Source organism: Typha angustifolia, chromosome 7 (assembly GCF_048772165.1).
Source record: "Typha angustifolia cultivar Huaian chromosome 7, ASM4877216v1, whole genome shotgun sequence".
Taxonomy (NCBI): domain Eukaryota; kingdom Viridiplantae; phylum Streptophyta; class Magnoliopsida; order Poales; family Typhaceae; genus Typha; species Typha angustifolia.
This window is the reverse complement of record NC_133245.1, coordinates 15,783,694-15,803,240: the sequence shown is the minus strand read 5'-3', so window position 1 is coordinate 15,803,240 and position 19,547 is coordinate 15,783,694. Positions and strand designations below refer to the sequence as shown.

At 37.5% G+C, this 19,547-nt stretch overlaps 3 protein-coding genes and 2 non-coding genes across 9 annotated transcripts; 1 reads left to right on the top strand and 4 right to left on the bottom strand.

Annotated features, from left to right (window-relative positions):
- Nucleotides 1-28: 28 nt before the first annotated feature.
- Nucleotides 29-3,000, bottom strand: LOC140763739 (beta-carotene 3-hydroxylase 1, chloroplastic-like). 2 transcript variants are annotated; one of them, XM_073102069.1, is made up of 7 exons: nt 2,426-3,000; nt 2,275-2,334; nt 1,962-2,168; nt 1,621-1,746; nt 1,469-1,525; nt 1,245-1,337; nt 29-163 (listed from the first exon to the last, which is right to left on the bottom strand). In XM_073102069.1, the coding sequence occupies exons 1-6, from the start codon at nt 2,843-2,845 to the stop codon at nt 1,257-1,259; spliced, it is 951 nt and encodes a 316-aa protein (XP_072958170.1). In that variant the 5' UTR covers nt 2,846-3,000; the 3' UTR covers nt 29-163; nt 1,245-1,256. The 2 variants fall into 2 exon arrangements, with proteins under 2 accessions (XP_072958170.1, XP_072958168.1); XM_073102067.1 differs by lacking the exon at nt 29-163 and having other exon boundaries at nt 953-1,337; nt 2,426-2,999.
- A 1,616-nt stretch (nt 3,001-4,616) lies between these two features.
- On the top strand, nt 4,617-13,777 carry LOC140763738 (protein REVEILLE 5-like). 2 transcript variants are annotated; one of them, XM_073102066.1, is made up of 9 exons: nt 4,617-5,024; nt 6,855-6,912; nt 9,015-9,138; nt 9,210-9,386; nt 9,492-9,611; nt 10,208-10,317; nt 11,228-11,287; nt 13,175-13,275; nt 13,372-13,777. In XM_073102066.1, exons 1-9 carry the CDS (start codon nt 4,753-4,755, stop codon nt 13,385-13,387), a joined length of 1,038 nt encoding a protein of 345 aa, XP_072958167.1. In that variant the 5' UTR covers nt 4,617-4,752; the 3' UTR covers nt 13,388-13,777. The 2 variants fall into 2 exon arrangements, with proteins under 2 accessions (XP_072958167.1, XP_072958166.1); XM_073102065.1 differs by having other exon boundaries at nt 4,625-5,024; nt 9,489-9,611.
- Nucleotides 13,778-14,457: 680 nt separating this feature from the next.
- Nucleotides 14,458-18,719, bottom strand: LOC140762089 (uncharacterized). 3 transcript variants are annotated; one of them, XM_073099705.1, is made up of 6 exons: nt 18,193-18,715; nt 16,968-17,122; nt 16,690-16,756; nt 16,417-16,468; nt 16,212-16,313; nt 14,458-14,669 (listed from the first exon to the last, which is right to left on the bottom strand). In XM_073099705.1, exons 1-5 carry the CDS (start codon nt 18,527-18,529, stop codon nt 16,229-16,231), a joined length of 696 nt encoding a protein of 231 aa, XP_072955806.1. In that variant the 5' UTR covers nt 18,530-18,715; the 3' UTR covers nt 14,458-14,669; nt 16,212-16,228. The 3 variants fall into 3 exon arrangements, with proteins under 3 accessions (XP_072955806.1, XP_072955808.1, XP_072955805.1); XM_073099707.1 differs by having other exon boundaries at nt 14,458-16,313; nt 16,968-17,068; nt 18,193-18,719; XM_073099704.1 differs by having other exon boundaries at nt 14,458-16,313.
- On the bottom strand, nt 14,795-14,888 carry LOC140764093 (small nucleolar RNA R64/Z200 family). The gene has a single exon (XR_012104969.1). It is a non-coding gene; the product is annotated as a small nucleolar RNA R64/Z200 family (small nucleolar RNA).
- On the bottom strand, nt 15,139-15,220 carry LOC140764089 (small nucleolar RNA Z199). The gene has a single exon (XR_012104965.1). It is a non-coding gene; the product is annotated as a small nucleolar RNA Z199 (small nucleolar RNA).
- Nucleotides 18,720-19,547: the final 828 nt, after the last annotated feature.

Here is a 19,547-nt window from a genome sequence, read left to right as displayed (position 1 = left end):
AGAGAAGCCGATAGAAGAGGGGGGATGAGGAAGATAGGATAAGGAGCGAGCTTGAGCTCTGAAGATTCGTGAGACCTTATTCTCCATCGGCTTCATCGGCGTAGACTTGGCCTTGACTCGGAAAAAGGGGCGAAGAGAGAATTGACCGGGGAGCCCGTGCGCGCTGAAGATGGAAAAGTAAACCGAGGAAGGATTAGATAGAGCATATTGACCCGATAAATAAAAAAATATTGGACTTCTCAATAAAAATTGGTAGGAGTTGGAAGAGAGGTTTGGAAATCTATCGCTTTCCTTTCCTCTCAATGCTGTATAAGATTTATATAATTATATGCATTAGAGTTGTTAGAGGCCGTGGCCTCGTATTTTCTATTAGATTAAGAGAAGGAATATAGAAAAATATAACTGAGCCCATTTTGCATTGGGCCGTATAAAAAATCTTTGAACTAAGATGTGAGTGAGGATAAGATAGTGACCGTTGATACAATAATTGAACGGTGGAGGGTGAACCACCTTTTTAAACGCTCTTCAAATTTATTTATTTTTTTTAATAGAGAATGAAATTGTGAACCAGCTAATTTAATCAGTTGACCATGCAACTTGAATGAAATTGTTAAATTTTTTCCTTTTTCTTATTTCAAAAACGTACGGGCTTCATCGCGTACCGCAGAATATGTCCCCCACCCCCCGTTGCCCGTTAATCTTCTGGAAAACCGTGGTACTAATTTAGGAATACTTAAAAACTCATGGAATAATTGAGCATAGGAGTATATAACAAATGGTAGACTTATCTAAATTCAGGTTTGTTAGTCTATTTGAATCCGATTGCGACAGTGCAAAGTAATCGACTATTGATAAATTGGATAAAGACTATGAAATTGCATGACCATTAAAATCCTAATCCCAGTCCACAGAATACAGTTAGAACGCGTAAGGCGCAAATTAATGACATTGATGACAGAATTTAATTAGGTACTACCGAATTCTATCTGTGAAAGAAACTAGTTCACAAATGACAAAACTACATTTTCTTCTTAATTTTCCTTTAACGCTTCCCCTCCCTATTGACACTCTCGTTCACAGACACAATTACACCCTGCACAGCATCAGGCAACAATTTTCTCCTTTTCCCGTCCACTATCCAGACTATGCCTACACTGTCGTGTTTCTAAACATTAAAATAAGCTAAAACTGAACCGACTCGTCAAATCGAGACTAGTCAAAAGAATGCTCTTGTTTTACTCCACCTATAAAATAAATCAATCCAAGCTTGCGTTCCGCTTGATCCTTCTGCTAATCTCCTTCTCCAACTCCTCCATGCCGCCCACCTCTTCCAGCTCCTGCAAGCAACCGCACAGAGACACAAATTATAACCAGATCCCACTGACAGAGCGACGTATCTGGAAACTTGCCATGTAATGTCTATTTGCCGATCGAGAAAAGACAAAGAAACATGAACCACACTGCTCACCTTTGGTCCCAAGAACAGACCGTACGGCACCCCTTCGAACTTGTCCATGTGGTGGATCTGCCATTTTATCAAACATATACGGCACATTATTTAATTCTAGAGAAAAAGAAATGTGTAGAATGAGATTTGCGAGGTGACTGCACTCTGCACACCTGATGTGCGGCCGCGACTTTTCGGAAGTAGGGCACGTCGGCGATGGGGCCCACGGGGAATCGTCGGTGGACGAGTCCATCGTGGACGAACATGTAGGCCATCCCGAATATCGTAATCCCCAGGCCCTGTGAGAAATCGACACGTGGAAGTGAGATCACCCACACAGAATCCCGAGGAAGAGAGAGAGAGACTGGTGAAGAGATAGGAGGAGAAAGCGAATATCTTGCCAAATAATTACACGTTATTTACCAAATTGATAATTTTGAATCAAAATGTTAACAAGCTAAAAAACGAAAGGGAACTATTTGGGAGTTTTACTGGAGTGAATATTCTAACTTACGGCGCCGAAGCAGAGGCCGGGGACGAGGCCCCGGTTGAAGAAGCCGTAGGCTAGGAGAGAGATGGCTGGGACGGCGTTGACGACGGCGAAGACGTCGTTGAGCTCGAAGGGGCCGTCGCGTGGGCGGTGGTGCGACTCGTGCATGTGCCAGAGTGATGCATGCCACAGCGCCTTGTGCGCCCAACGCGCCCAAAACTCCATCCCCACCTGCTCCACCGCCGCCATAAATATTTAGCCGCCGCTTCCGATAAATTATTCAATTAAGGCCCTCTTGATTTGTAAATTAATTTGGCAGAGTAGAGAGAAAACTTACAGCTGCGCCCACAGAAAGGGCGAAGGTTCCGAACATTTCGGTCATCGGCACCTCTCCCCCCTGCTCCCCCAAAATCCGAATTAGTTAGTAATTTTACTTACATGTCAGGAGGCGCATCTTTACAATTTTTAGTAACTTAAGGACGACGGACCTCCATTTGCCAGGCGAAGCGGTAGTATACGGCGGCAACGGCCATGGAAGTAATTCCCAAGCTCGACATCACCGCCGCGACGAGGTAAGTCCGCCGCTCCGATTGCTTCCTCGCCATCCTCTCCGAGATCCGCCGCTCCGCCTCCTCTGCTTCCCTAAATCTCACCACATCGGTGGATTCCCCTCCTTCCTCGAGGAGCCCGTCGGCTGGCTCTGCGGCCGTCTTCTCCTTCTGCAAGAGGAAATACACCGCCGTGCCCCGCCGCCGGCGCCGCCGCAGCGGTGGCGCTGCGGTGGAGAAAGGCGAGAGGAGCAGCATTCGGTAGCTGCCGCTTCTGGCCGAAAAGAAGCGGCGCGACGCGGCGTTCACGAAGAGATTACCGCCGAGGCTCGTACAGGCTGATGTCATTCCGGCCGCCATGGTTCTTCTTTCCGCTTTTGGAGGTGAGTTTCGACTCCCCTATCCCTTTCCTTTCCTTGGATTAGAGCTTTAAATTAACAAAAGGACGGAGAGAGAGAGAGAGAGAGAGAGATTCGAAGTGTGAGTTTGGGGGGGCGGGTTGGGTGGGGGGTAGAGAGACTTGAACCTCGTTAAAAGAAGTGGGAATGAATGGCCACGGGAGGGCGAGAGGATGGTTTAAAAGGATACGCTCTACATAAAATGACTCCCTTCAGTTTAATTTCACAGAAGTACCACTGTCCAGTGCATCTAATTTGTTGCCTCTGACTGACCAAGGATGACGTGGCACTTTGCATATTAATCAACTTGCTTGCATTTCCGCATGGCCTTGTGTGAGCTCTAATCACGGTTGAAAGTATAATCCAGGTGAATGGAGAATTTAAACCGTCTTTAAATATATACAATCGATAGATTAATATGTATAGCACTCAATCTAATCCATACAGAGGAGTTAACTCACATCCAACTCCTCCAAAACATCTTGTTTTATTTTTAATAATAAAAAGTTTAACTTCTTCCTTTAAATACTTTTCTTGTGATACTTAAATCATTTCCTTCGGTACGCACTTTCGTGTTACGCAGTTTAATCGGGGAATGACACGCGTTGACGCTTCGCCATTGCCTTTTCGCCTATCGACCTTCTCCCGCCCATTTGCTATCCACGCGGCCATGTTGGGTTAGTGTGAAACCACTAGCTAGTCACCCGAACATGCCTCTGCCACCTGTTTCACATAACAAAGTGAAGAAACGATGCGTACATCTACATGCTTGGTGTTCACAGTCATGGGCAGCGTCGTGGCTAATTTGGCATGACGTGTTGTTAGCTAGGTGGAAATTAATAGTTCAACTCTGACCACTACTATTACATCGATTTGGTAAGTACAAGGTTCTATTAAGAGGACAGCGTTAACGAATGGAGAATATACAAGACATGTGGTAGCTGTTTAGAACAGCAGCACATGTTGGATGGTCCCACGTACCGAAGAGGTCTTCAGTCTTTGTGTAAGTTGGAGACGAAATTTGGCTGAACGGTTGTCGATGAGTCCTAGCTACTAAACCCAACACATCAACCTTAATTGTCATCTGTAGGAGAGCACCACCACATATTCCATGTCTGGTTGAGATGACATCCTATTGGTCTAAGTGTTGGAGCTGATCTCTACTAGGTTCAGCTTGAATTACCTATGGTGTAATATATTCATGAAAATCTTAAAGTAAACATTAGTTTGGAGTAAATCCAGCTTAAGAGCGTATGCTACCTTTGTGCTCTAGTTATGGACAACCAAGCTGAAGCCTATTTGGGTCAGGCTTTGGCTGGACGGCGGTCGGCCCATGAGCTTTGTATGTAGTTATTATTATCATTCACTAAAATTATAGGGAAAAATAAATAAATAAAAAATAAAAGAACACGCCAAAAGGATAAGATGGAACAGTCCGCAGTCAAGTTGCTCGTCAAAACCAAAAAGGTATTTCCAGCCTAAGCTCACCGAATTCGTCCCAGTCCTTTTCCAACCACAATCTCACATGAGTGCCTAATGTTTCACCGTACCAAGTAGAGGAATAACTCTACCATCTAAAGGTACAAATCAAACCCTTTGTCCTATTAGTTGAAATATCACAGCCACCCAATCACAACTGTGGATTCGAAATCCCTCGTAAACCCAAGGATGGAGTGGTATTCAATCCAATGTGAGGCCAACAGGTAGCACAAGTGGGGGAAGGTTTGTTGGCCTCGCATTGCCACACAAATCAGCGACCCACTCCGCCCCCGTTTTAGTATCGCACAAGAAAGCAAGCAAAATAACGAGAGCGAGTCCACGCCACACACCCAACCTCCTCCCTGCTTTATCCGCAGCATCGAAGTCTCCATGGTCTGCGTTAATCCGGCAATCGAATGCGCAGGCGGAAGCGGAAGCGGAAGCGAAGGTGGAGGCTTTTATTCTACTTCTCAGCAGCAGCAGCAGAGCAGTAGTAGTCATTTGGGTATGGCCCTTCCGGGTCACGTGACCGCCGCCGCCACCGCCACGGTGTCGTCCGGCGAGGACCCGAGTAAGAAAGTCCGGAAGCCGTACACCATCACCAAATCGAGGGAGAGCTGGACCGAGCAGGAGCACGACAAGTTCCTCGAGGCTCTTCACCTGTAATCCTCTCTCTCTCTCTCTCTCTCTCTCTCTCTCTCTCTCTCTCTCTGTATGTGTGTGTGTGTGTGATGGGAATTGGGCATTTTGGAACCGATAGTAGTCGGATTTTAGAGATATTTCGCTTTTGGTCGTGCACAGGGGATAGAAATTTTATTTTGAGGTGTCAGCAAGAGCATTTGGAGTTGGTTTCATTGCTTTTGTGGCTTTATTGGTGCGATGAAGTAAAGTTTTCATTCCGCAGTCGAGAAGATGTATCGTGCTGCGAATTAGCATTTTGGGTTTTGCAAGAAGGTTACTAATTCATGATGATTTTTTTGTTTTGGATTGGGATAATGGGTTTTACTGGATACTCCTTTAATCCTTGCCATCGTAGACGCAAGACAATTAGGTCTCATGTGTTTCCCCTCTTATTAGCTTATGAGGTTGGAAGATTCAATTGTTGCGGCAGAATACATTAGTCACGCGTTTTGTGCATTTTGCTAGAGCTACTATTGTCTTCCCGTCATGAATACCTGAGATTTGGATTTCCTTGCTTTCTGTTATTATCTCCATATGAGGTTTAAAGTTCTCAATTATAGTCTTTTGGTGCTGTAATTATAGGTTTCTGAAATAGTATAAGTTCTATATACTTTTCTAATAGCATACTTCAACTTGTTTTCTTCTTTTGGCTTTCAATTAACTCTTGAGACTCAAAAATCTCGGGTTTCCAGTTTAGAGGAAGAGTTTAATTAGGCCTAGAAAGGATGTCTGTCGTGCTTCTTAGTGGAGAGGCTTCTAGTGGACCACATGTATTCAATTTGGTGGCCTTCCCTATATATCAAATGATTTGACTGTTGAGTGCTAGCCTGTTTCGTTTTAATTTGGAGAAGGAGTTCTGAGTTGCATTTCTTGATCTAAACAAGAGTTTCTGTTTGCTGTTGGAACCGATAGAAGCACTTTTTCAGTTTTTCCTTTTCCACTACCCTGAATCAATGGTCTTATAGCTTTCTCCAGATGAAAGTGGACTTGATTGAGACTGTCAGAACTCTAATAAACTTGTGGTAGGTTTAGTTCGAAGGCAAGCTGTGGATTCGTAATTTCATTTCCCCAGTCTCGTGCGAAGACTTGTGGACCTAATTTCAATACAGTGTATGAACCAGTAGTATGGAGGTTATAATTGAGGATCCATGATTGCTTCTATTTGGTGGGAAAAGGAAACCCTTGTATTGTATTCTCTAACCGAATCTGTTGTACTCTTTCTAATTAAATTAAATACATGAATGCAAAGTCGGCTTTCTAGTATTTTTACTTATTTCTTTCAGTAAAATGGTAGATTGTCTAAACTTACAACAATTTAGTTCGACCCGTGTAGTGATAGTAAGCACAACTTCTTCAATATGATATGAGTGGGATAGTTCCAACTAGCAGGGCCATCCTTGATTAAGAAGTAAAAGAATTGAGAGTACCATGATATTTGTTATAGATGAACCATAGATAATGTCTTTTTTATCTAATGCTTTATATACACATGCTAGCATGTGGTTATCTTTCATTATTTAATGATTAGGTTGTGGGGCTTGTGTGTGTGTGTCTGAATGTATGCATACAGTGCATCTCTCTTTTACTTAAGGGTTACTTCTTGTCATTATTGTCTTGACCTCCAGCAACCCTGAGGCATTCAGTAATATGCAATATCTGTCTTTGCTGTTTCACTGTATTTCTAGACCAAAAGATTCATTTATAATTTTATATAATCTAATACTGGCATGGGAGCCATGCCATCTTATACTGCAGTTCAATCATATTTAAGGAACATACCTAAGATGATTAATCTAATCACTTTGTTGCAGTTTTGACCGTGACTGGAAAAAGATAGAAGCATTTATTGGTTCAAAGACAGTAATCCAGGTATTATTTCATGAGCTAAGAGCTTGTCCTTGTTGTCAAGAGATCTGGCTTATAAATTAAGTATCATGTCTATCTTTTTATCCTAGCACCATATCCAATTAAGCTTATTGATGATAAATATTTTGTCCGGAAATATCTCCATGTGATATTTAAGACTAATATCTATTTACTTAATTCTAGAGAGAATCTTATAATTTTCTCAAAAGGAAAGCCCACATGTTCTGATTCATTATGAAAAAATAATTTAATTACAGCATCATCTGCCCATCATGGACAGTTTAAATTGTCCAAAAACCTTACAGCTACATGACCTTCACTATACATCAAGAGATGAAACTGAAACATCATTCCCCTATAGAAGGATCTTTGATGGATGCAATTGGGTAACCATTTTTTCTCTATGCTAGTTGGGACTCCTGAAAACTTAATTGTATTGTTACATTCAGTCATATGACTAATGTCAGTTTTCTCGGCCCAGTCAAGTAAAAGGTTTGCACATCATATTGCACTCTAAATCTAACAGAAAAGAAGACAGATTATTTTGTCAACATACTCTTATGTATTAAAGAGAGATGCTTTTTCTTGTTCTTTTGGCCGGTTAAAAAGAAGTACTGAACTCTTTAAGTATTTTCAATTGTTAGCTAGGTTTGTTGTTTGACATAGCATGAGAAGATCCAGTTGCCGATTTTGTGACGTAGGAAATTGCCGATTCCGTCATTCAAATATCCATTGTAGATTATGTCCAAATTAGGTTTAGATTTATCTTTTAGAATCCTATCAAGTTTATTTTTTCAGAGTCTAGTTGAAATTATGTTTCAAATTAACTTAGAATAAGAGTTTTATCTTTTAAAGTTGTTTTAGATTATGAGTTTATTTTTTAGTGCTTGTTCAAGATTGCTAACACGTGGAGAGAAACTATAAAAATGTACTAGATCCTTGTGGTAGGCATATAATGTTATTCTTATTTAATAAAGTTCTTTTTTTCGTATATTATGAGAGATTTGAGGTGGAATGCCTTAGCTTAGTGTAATTTTAAGTGTGAATTTTGGTGAGACTCCAAACTCTTAGATTAGTGAGATGTCATCAGTTTATCTTATCTTATATCTCGCCCTTGAAGAGAATCATTCGATGATTCTCCTTATCAACTATGCCAATTTGGTACAGAGCCTGATTGAGCAATTTTGATTGTTCTTGAATCAAAGTTAAAGAACTACAACATTTCATTCTAGATCTTTTTGAGTATGTTGCAGCAAATTTGTCGGAGTTTAATTCTGGTTGGACAGGAGGAAAATTTGGCGCAGGAAATTTGCAACTTCCATTCAAACATCTGTCGTAGATTATGTTAAAAATTCCAAATTGAGTTTGAATTTATATTTTAGAATCCACGATAAGTTTATTTTAGAGAGTCCTAATTGAAATTATGTTTAGAGTTGTCTTAGAATATGAGTTTCTTTAGGCCTTGTTTAGTTTGAGACAGTCCCAAACTCGATTAGTTAGTCTCATTTTTTAACCTTGATTTTTTAAAAAGTAAATTTGATTAGATATCAAAAGGTCCCTGAACTAATTCAGGGAGGGTCCCTAAACTCAAAACAAACGATGCCTTATGTTTTAGAGTTAATTTAGGTTAAGAGTTTTTTTATCAGAGCTTGCTGAAGATTGATTACTTGTGGAGAGAAACTATAAATATATACTAGATTCTTTTGTTAGGCATATAATCAGTAAAGTTCCCTTTTTTCATATATTGAGAGAGATTTGAGATGAGACATCTTGGCTTAGAGTGATTTAGGTGTGAGTTTTTATGAGATGCCGAACTCTTGGATTGAGGAGACACTATCCATCAATCAAATACGAGTTTTGGTGAGATGCAAACTCTAGGATTGATGAAATATTATCCATTTATGCTTTCTTTTTCATTCTTTCAATAGAATCATTTGATGATCCCTTTCGGTATGCTAAATGTTATATTATTTTTAATTTAGTTTGGGCACTGATGGAATTGCACTATGCTTAAGATGCTACTATTTTATCTGGGCACACTTTGAAGTGATACATGCTTAGAGCTTTTGACTAAAGGTCATGATTCTGAAGACTTCCATGCGCAGATAAGGAGCCATGCACAGAAATACTTTTTGAAGGTTCAGAAAAGTGGGACCCCTGAACATGTTCCACCTCCTAGGCCCAAGCGTAAAGCAGCTCATCCATATCCCCAAAAAGCTCCTAAAAATGGTTCGACTCTTTAAACTTATTATCTTTCTTTGTGTATCGGAGCTAACTGGAGGTATATTGGAACTTGGCAGCTCCCTTGTTGGGTCAACCACAAACAGTATACCAAGCTTCCTCCTGTGTGGTCGAACCAGGCTATGCACTTAGGACAGATTCATCTTCCATGCTTAGAAACTCTACTACCAATCCCACTGTCTCTTCCTGGGCTTATAATTCTGTTCAGCCTGTTGGTGCCTCATCTATGATGAAAGGTTTAATTATTTTTTCCTTTTCTCTTGATCTCCTTTTCTTGCCCTCATCTTAAGAACTCTCTTCTCAACAGAACATTCAAAGCTTAACTTCTTCTCTTACAGAAGGTATAGATGCTGGAGCTAGAGAGGCTAACAATTGCAGTTGCAGTGGCACTGAGGGCCCTACTAGGGCACGGCCACCTTGTGAAACCACTGATCAAGTAAATCAAGTCCCATCGCTCCGTGGTCAGTGCCTCTTTGCACTTTATTTATTAATACCCCAGATCTCCATGTATGAAATTTGATATGAAGACTGCTAGTACTTAATATAGGTTTTACCTGTAGTCTAGACTCCATTGCTCATTTCTAGTATCTTTTCTCCTCTCCAATAGCTTGGAACCTTGAAAGCACTTGAAATTGCTCTTCTTTATAGTAGGCATCAAATACAAAGTATATATAACAGGCTTGCCAAGAGAGAGATATCTTAAAAGATTTATCCTCATGCTGCTTAAAGAAATAAACAAATGTTTTATAACATCTACACCATATAGGATTCAAGACACTAATTTGTTGAACTAAGCTTGTGAAAGCTTATGTTGAAGACAAGAAACTAGATTCCATAGTTATCACAACTTCTGCTCCATTTTATGAAGACTAAGGACCTGTATAAAGTGATTTCCCTATGGCTTGCTATATTTTCTTCTTTTTTCATTTTTATATCAAAAGGTAGTCTTGATAGTTTGATATATGGCATGCTAGTTGTCAATTTGCTCATGCTGTGTATTTGTACACATCCTGAAAAAGATATCATTGGCCTCACTTTTTTGTTTTGTTTCATGAAGTTATGCCAGATTTTGCACAAGTATACAGCTTTTTAGGCAGTGTTTTTGATCCAAGTACGAGTGGTCATTTGCAGAAACTGAAGGAGATGGATCCTATTGATGTTGAAACGGTATATCATTTACATAAGACAAGTTTATCATAATAAATGTCAATTTAAAGTTTCTCTTTTCTTGATCATCACAATTTTGAGTAGATTGCTCTCTTATCCTAGGTTAGCATGCCATCTAACTGCTTATATTTATTATAATTTAGTAGGACAATATCCATAGAGTATGTCCTCATTCACCAAGTAGACTATCATTTAGGTTGCAGTATAACATTCTTCCATTGAGTAGTTGTTTTACCGATCCATAACTGTATTTGGTCAAGCTCAATAGGGAATTGGATATTGATAGAAAATATCAGACTTGTTTTCATGCTTAATATATCAGCCTTCATTTCCTTAATTGCTACACAAGCAGAATACACAAAACATTGATCCTTGGTTAGAGAAGAACATATTTAGCGTCCAAGATAACAATTTTTCATTCTTTTCTGATAATACTATTGGTTTTCTGTGAACATACATATGATGGAAAAGCCATGTGGAGGGAAAAGACTAAATAAAATGACCATCATTTAGATGCTCCACTTTAGATGTCAGAAATTTCAACAAATTTGACTAGCTTAAATAAAGGAAGCATCAAGTCAACTTCTAATCCATCCTCAAACTTACTTAATGTCTTTATCTTAATTTACCTGCCCACTCCATGAAATAATATACTTTGATGGAGAATATTTACCAGCTAGAAACTTTTACTAAAATAGATTTCGATTTAGTATTTATCTCTCTAATGACAATTTAACCTATTATATATTCCTTATTGCATATAAAACTTTTACCAAAGTAAATTTCGATTTATTCTTTAGTTTTTTTAATATTCACTACTCCATGTACTAGATTATTTCAATCTGAGGATTTCATATTCCATGAATTTTTCTCAAATAAAATTTGACACCTCTGTTGATTATTTTTCTAGGTTTTATTGTTGATGAGAAATCTCTCGATTAATTTGACTAGCCCTGATTTTGAGGATCATGTAAGTGCCTTCTCTTGATCCCCTCCTTGAGAATGTTATTGTATATTCTTTCATATTTTGGATCTAGATATCGTTTTCTTTTTCTCTTTGCTTCAGATGAATTGTAATTGGTATGTTTCTTGTTACATGCTTAATTAGGATTATAATGTTACTTTAGACGGTCATCTTTCAATAGCACTGGACTGCATAAACAAACAGTATGCTTGCCTTTTGATTCCTGCTTACTCAAATAGTAGATTACATTTAAAGCATTTACCTCTGGATTAATCTCCCTTCTTTAGTTTAATTTTTGAGACGCACTATGCCTCTATGATTTTGTTCTCTTCTGGGTTGGTGTATTAACAAATATCCACCATCAAAATTTGCAGTTTAGGAACTTAATTTCTTTTTAGTTATGACTGGACCATCTTCAGTTCTGTACTTGAAATATTCTGAAAGTACCATGTACTAACTACTAAGTACTGAAAGTTCTGAAAATTGAAGAATGTTAAGAATATATTAAATAGAAGCTACATGTGGTAATTGAACAATATTTTATTAAGACTTAGAGCTCAACTTTTCTGTTCTACATCTCTTCAGTTCTTCTGAAGGCCAGGAGTTAAAAAGTTTAGAAAAGCTACTTTTACATAATTTGGTCACCATGCTGGTGGTTTTTTTAGCCTCTGTTTGGAATGAGTGTAACATTTAAACGCAGAAATTGGATTTATTTCTTAGCCTCATCTTAGGTGGCTTAAATTAGTCTATGAAAATTAGGTCTTTAGTTGTGATCTAGACGAGTGCTATTATTATCTTTGATATGATATAAAAAGGTAAAAAACATATTGAATCTGAAGGAAAATTAATGACATATCATATGAATAGGCTAAAATGCCCATTGACTTTGAAATATGTTAATACCAAAATATTATTATTAAAATTTTATTTTTGATGCGGGCTTATTAAGTCCTCATGGTCATGGGTTTGCAAACCCTCACGTAAAAGTGTAAGATTATATTCTTTTTGTTGAAAGAATTCCTACATGCTTGTAGGCTTGTAAGTTCGACTCATCTTTGATGTGATATAAAAAGAAAAAAAATATATATTTTAGAGGAAAATTGATAATATGCAAGAAATTTAAAATAGAGGTGTCTTTATTAATAAATTTTATGTGACATATAAAAGTGAAAAACATTAGCTTTAGAGAGAAATTAAGAATGTAGTACAAAATATTATTAGAAAAGATAAGTGCAAGTCATTTTGAAGATAATTTTGTAATTTGAGAATAGTTTAAACTTAGACCTATTTTATTTTTCTATCCCGTCTCTCAACTTTTTGAACTTGATTATAAATAAACTACCATTTTAGTTACTAAACATGATTAGTGGTCCCTAACTAAGTTAAGAAAAAAATCCTTGGACTCAGAATCAAACAACACCTTAAAGTTCCTCTTTTTGTATTGCATAGATACTAAATTTTTGCCTTTTTAGCCCTTCTATGTTAATCTCACATATGTTTTATGGGTGTGGTGCATGTTGTATGCCTGTCCATGCATTTGCTCAAATAGTTATGCATCTCAAAAGATTTTGCTTACATCCTACTTCCTGCCTCAATAACGATCATGCCTAACAGAATTCCAGTAATAAGTTAAAGTGGCTGGGCAGTCATTTTGAATTTGAGTACCTCTTTATAGTTTAGTAGCAGTTTGATTTTGATATTCTACTCAACACTATAAAGACAGTTTGTATTTAAACCAAGCGGCATTATAATTGGCAAGCATTAGCCATTAATTTGTTTGCATAGTTGTGTTATTTAGAAATTTTTCTCCACAATTCAAGGAATTTCAATTCTTTTCAACTTTTTGCTAGTGTATAGCAGGATCAGCACATAACCTGTGTCCTAATAATGCAGAGACAATTGCTTTCGTCATATGAAGTGGTTACAGACGACTATAAAGTAGAAAGTGCTAACAGAACATTTCTGGCAGATAGGTCCATGAGTGCTCCTTTCATGTAAGCTCAAACTAAAACTATATTTACTTGCATCATTATACCTGTAAATATGCACATTCCTACATAATCCACTGAACATGGAAGGTACTAATACAGGGTGAAAGGGGAGTGAAGGCATCAAAATAATATTTTATATCATGCAGAAGACTCGAACTGTTGTATTATACCTCCTCGAGGCAGCGATGTTAATTCTGATCTTTGTGAAATGGAGAGTCTCATCACCATTTCAGCCTTTTAGTGTAACTTAACAGCAGAAGCCTTGACTGCTGTAATATGTCATTGTAATCTTCGTGAATAACTAGAATCACATCCTTGTACAGGTTTGTAACACCTCCATTCTGAGGGTTGAGTTGTGAGGTTTGTGTATATTATTGCGGCAGCAGAATCCAGATAACCATGTTTCTGGAGATGTTCAGGAGTAGTTCCTCAGTTCTTTGTATCGTGTAAGGATAGGTCTATTACTGGTAGCAAAAAGAGAACTATGGATTGTTTGGACCAGAAAGTCTGCTATAGATCCTGCATTGCTCTTCATTTGAAATTTTAACTAGAATAGATAAAGATAAACCGAGGTAAATTGCTGTAAATATATCACTTTTTGATTATGTAGTGATTATTTGATGAGAGCATTTTAAATTAATAAAATAGATTTTTATTACTCTAACTTCTTTCGCTTGTAGAAAAAGTTTTAATAATTTTTAATGTTAGTATTAGAGAGTTTATTCTAGTCTAATTATTTTCACCTTTCTTTCTAAACTAGTAGAGTTTATAATATTTATATTTAATGTGATACAAAATTAAAATAATAGTTTGGCAAAACGAATAATACCCTTTATGATATATGAAGAGAGAAAGTATTACCCTTCATGATTACTGAGGAGATAAATTGACGGATGAGGATTGAAGGGAAAAATAGAGAATAACTAAAATAATATTATTTTTTAAAATAAATATAGAATTACTGCATGATAAGAAAAGAAAAGAAAAGGAAATAGTAATACACTAATATTAAATAAATAGTAATTTACCTGCTATTATAAGAGGGCTAACACTGAAATAAAAGAGCAGTAGTTGTGTAGATTATCGTATAACGTAAATCAATTCTGAAACGAATTGCAGATAAGTAAACAATTTAGTCGAAAGAATCTAGTTAGAATTACTTTATATTAGTGCATCGATGTATACTTAGTACGTAACGGCAAAAGTTTTTTACTTCAATAATGGCCTTTATCTCCATCTAACTTGAAATTCCAAATCACATAACATACTTCAATTTATCCGATAACAACAAATAAATACAAAAAGATCGCCATTTGATTTCTCCCGCAAAGCGCTCATCCGTGGCGATCCATCACGGCTAAACAAAGATCTCCACAGGAACCGCAACAGCCAGCCACCTTCAAAATCCAACAAAATACGAAGTATTATGCCGAACAAGATGCTCCTTATTATACCATAAGCTACTCAGTTTCATAAGCAAACAACATTTAATAATTCAAAGTTAAAAGACAAGAAGAGAAAATCGTTGCTCAGAATCGTGGTTGTCTTCTCATTGACGCCGTAGCATCTCTGAAGTCTGACATGCGAAGATTACACACAAATCATCATAGCGACTACAATAAAAAAATAGAACAAAAGAATAAAAAAAAGTCTACTTTTTCCTTTCAAAATAAACAGAATACTAGCACATCAATGTGAGACTCGTAGTGGGATCAGAGATGAAACAAGGTAATCGTCACTGATCAATCAGAAACACGGACCAAATTTCTTCATCATCTCCCGCTCATGATACAGTTTGCAATTAGAGATAAAAAAATAAATAGTAGCTAGTCAAACGAAAAAGAGAGAAAAAAATTAAAGAAAAAGGATCATCAGAGACTTAAATACTAGGAATCACAGAATGGATTATTCCGTCATATTGTTGCAGTTTTTCCTCATCACTTGATCCCGGAACATAAGAAGATAAGAAGATAAGAAACTTAAAAATCGACACCAAAGAATAGCGTTCAGATGATCTGAAAGTTTGAAAGTCGAGAAGATGGTAGCTCGGAGAAGACGGCTGTGGTGCCGAGAAGTCGCTCTTGTGCCCTCTTTTATAGACTCCGAAGAAACCCTAAAAAATCCCCCGAAGCGAGAAAAGGCGCACGAAGAGTTAGGGCATAAACGGGAAAGAACAAGCGGACGGTGGTGATCGTAGGCTTCAATGATCGTAGCCGTTCATACTCGGATCAGTTTTGGTTTGATAACAGCTAGCTTATAGTATATTCTAGGGCTAAATTTCATCAATCTGGCTTCGTGTTTGCTTGATAATTAGTCGATTCGCTTTAATTCAATTCAAATGTTACTCTTATTTTCAATTTTAGACGAAGAGTACAGAAGAGAAAAAGAAGAAAAAAATAAAAAGAAATATTTTCTCCCATTTGAATAGATATTTTAGAAGAGAATGAGAGGGAAAGCGAGAGAAGAAAAAAAAACGACTTGGAGAGAAAGGAAGAGAAAAAGAAAGAAAGAAAGAAAAAACTAAATTCTCTTCTCTCCATCCAAACACAGTATAAAATGATAAAATGAGATTTCTCACTTCCATACTTTTCTGCTGCAAAGGATCTTATCTTAATAGAATAAAGCTGTGATGTCAATGTGGACAAAGAAATCCTTCACCTTTTCTCAAAAAAAAAAAAGAAAAAATAAATCCTTCACACTCACATTATATGCTTCTTTCAATCTAGTTATCTGTGGAATATGTACCAATATGGACATAAAAGTGATCTAACCGAGTACATTAGAAGCATGCAAATTTCATCAAAAGACCAAATATCTATCTACTACTTCTGCATCATTCTTAACCAACAGATATATACATGAAGTATAAAGGAAGGGTAAGTAAATGATCACTGGCAGTAGGTTTACAGTTTGATCTCTTAAATTACTGCAACATGCACCTGGTAATTGAAAGCTTTCAGCGCTTTTCCCATACCCAACGGCTTGGCCTGAATATTTGCTTGAGAAGTGCCATCTTGGGAACATTCCAATGTTCTACATGCCTAAATGCAAAGGGAACGGTAAGATTATCTATGTGGGCATCACTCTATGAATATATACATAATTCAAGCTAAATAATTAGCAAGAGTAAAAGAATCTCATTACTTGCACACTCTCCCTGACTGAGCATCAAAGTAGTACTCAGTGTACCCAGTGGCTGAAAGGGGAGAAAAAACAAAAAGAGAACATTATAAACCCTTCAAGGAAACCCCCTAAGAAAAAGCTCTAGAAAACTAGCTTTAACAATTGTCTGGTGCAGTTGAAGAAATTGAAATGCCCCTTGAATGAAACAACAGCATAATAGACAGTTGATTAAAATAAGATCCGTCAATGGCAACAGCTAAAACCAGTTTTTACTGTAAGTGTGTCGAAATATACCAGAAAGAATAGGCCGCCAGGGGAATGACATGATACAACTAAAACGCCAATGTCCAATTGACCTATCCTGCAAGAAGTTTTACTGATAATTATTACTTAGAATTAATTTTACCACCTGAAATCTTAATAAGTTAAGAGCAATGATACGAAATGAAGTCCAGGACAGTGATGAGACTAGAGTAATAAAATCATGTTGGTTCACATAAGATAACAGTACAAAATTTCGACTAAGATTTGTATTCCAAAAAGTCAATGAGCAAATGAAGATAGGGTTTCACCTCAAAGTCCTCCCACTTTGTGAGTTTCATATTAGATTTTTCTAGGAGAGACCCAAAATTTGTGCAATTTCTTTTGAAACGTCGAAGACCTCTGAATGAACCTGCTGGGTCAGCAAATTCGCAGTCATCTTCGTATGCCTTGATAGTCAAATTTCCTGAAAAATAATATCTTTATAAACCTAGAAGATTGAAAATCCACTTAGTAAATAACATGAATGCATTACATTCAGTATCTCAGATTGTGCGTAAGTCACCACCACTGTCTGGCGTTCGTTAAGTAAATAAAGAATACGGACATCAGTTGTTTTCAGGAACATAGTATGTATCCTTTTTCTTCAGCAAAGAAAAATAGACTAGGAGCCATGTAGCTTATACATCAACGAAAATTGCACTCCCAAAAAAGGACTAGAAAAGATATGGATTTCAAACTAGCCTGTTGAACAACGTTGAATAGCTTGCTGACTTATAAGAAACAAATATTGACCTGCCACCCCCATCCCGCTATATCTTACAACTAGCAGTGGATGGTGAAAGAACTCCAAATCACAATCCCTTCTCTAGTTATGGCAATAACAGTGCCCATGGAAGGGAATTTTTACGTGATACTGAAGTAACCCCCACGAAAAAGAGCAAAATCTTGTGAATCCAATGCCCACAGATAATTTGATTGGAAATTGAAGAACTTATCTAAATGGAGTCTGAATCCTATTAACGCCTGCAACTTGTATCCGCATAGAAAGTGAATACCTAACAGGAAGTGATGAGAGAATCAACTTTTTTATCCAACTGGAAAACTATATCAATCACAATTTGCATTATACAAAACAATGATAGCAAGAACGGAGAACCTTCTATAATGCTGCTTAACCAGCTTCATAATTTCCAAGTTTCTCTCCAAGATAGTACAATAACGAAGTCTCATGGAGGTGTACCATCGGTTAATTTATCAACCGAATAACTTACTCAAAGTTTCCTCAAGTAATTAGTATGTTGCAAGTCGATTCTTGCATTTCACGCCTCTTCTACTCACACTTTAATCAACTAACAGTACATAAAACATCAGTTTCCTTATTTTCCCTTTAGATTCAAGATAAACAACTGCGATCAATTTAACCAAAGAACTACTCTTGAAAATTAATAGTAACAAACTAACTAAAGCCAAATTCGATAGTCAAATTAGGACTTAATTTTCAGTCGGGTAAAGTAATTGGAGTAAATCTCGAACCTGTAACGAAGTAAGACCGCTGGAAATCCTCCTTGATGGCTTCCGCCACCATGGCGCGCCCCATTTCCCCCAACCCGTCGCCATCTCCGACAAGCACCTCCGCCGGCTGAGGAGGCCGGAACAAGGAGGCGGCGACGCCGAGGAGCTCCGAGCCATACCACGCCAGCCTCAGCACCGCGTTCTCCGATTGCGAGCCTTCGATGCCTTCCGTCGAGCCGGGCTTCTTCCCGTGCCGTCGGAAATCGCGGGAATAACAAAGCTGCCGATGCCACGTGGTATCGATCCTGCGGCCGTATCCAGGGCGGGTGACGGGAGTAGGGCGGAGAGCAGAAGCCATTCGGAGTGTTCAGGGTCGACGAGTTTAATTTACAAAAGAATTATTTCATTTTTCTTAATACGAGTGGAAAAGAATGAGATAGTGTCTACGTTGATTCCTAAACAAATTTAGATCGGTGGACAAGAAAACTAATAAAAGCAAGAATAACGGGAGCCATATACTCACAGAGTGATGATATCTTCTACCAAATATTGGTCATATCTCACTTGTTGTGTTTAGTATATATATACGTGTTATGTTGTCTTTTCTACTCATTAAACTACGCACAGTAAGATGTGATGCCTTTTTTGTATCATCCATCAAATAAGATACGATGTTTCACTGTTTTATCTTATCTGGATTGTGATGAATGAGTGGATGACATGCCTTACCATTTCACCGTTGAATGTGAGTGTTGACCAAATGGAATGGGAGAAGGCATCGTCTTATAAGCCAAAAATTAGATGGCCAAATTCGACAATTACATGCAAAGAATCCTTTCTGATGTCCCACTGCTCCTAAAAAAACGGATGCATCTTCAATTGGACCCGAAGGAATAGTAGAAAAGGCTCTAGCAAGATCGCCTGCAATCCCCTTCTTCATTCTCTACCACAGAGTCGCCCTAATTGTTTTCTCACCTTAGCTTCGCTAATGTTAGCCCCTAAATTTTAGATATTTTCAGTGTTTATTATTATAATATGTTTATCTTGAGAATTTATATTTGTTTTTCTTATAGTGTTGGTAGAAGGGATCTTCAAAATATAGTTATTTATTTATTTATCATTCTAGAGCCTAAAAGCTAGATGTAAGTTAAACAAATGGTTAAAAAAAATTTAGATGTAGAGGCACTTAGGTTTCACTCTATCTAATTTAGACTTCAAATTACGTACGTTACTGAACTATAATTATAAACTAAATATTGTTAAAACTTACTATAAGTTGTAACATCGTTAAAATATTCTTTCGAGATAATCGCACCGTTAAACTATCATTTGAATTTAGTAACTAAATAATTTTCTCTACAATAATTATTTTGAAT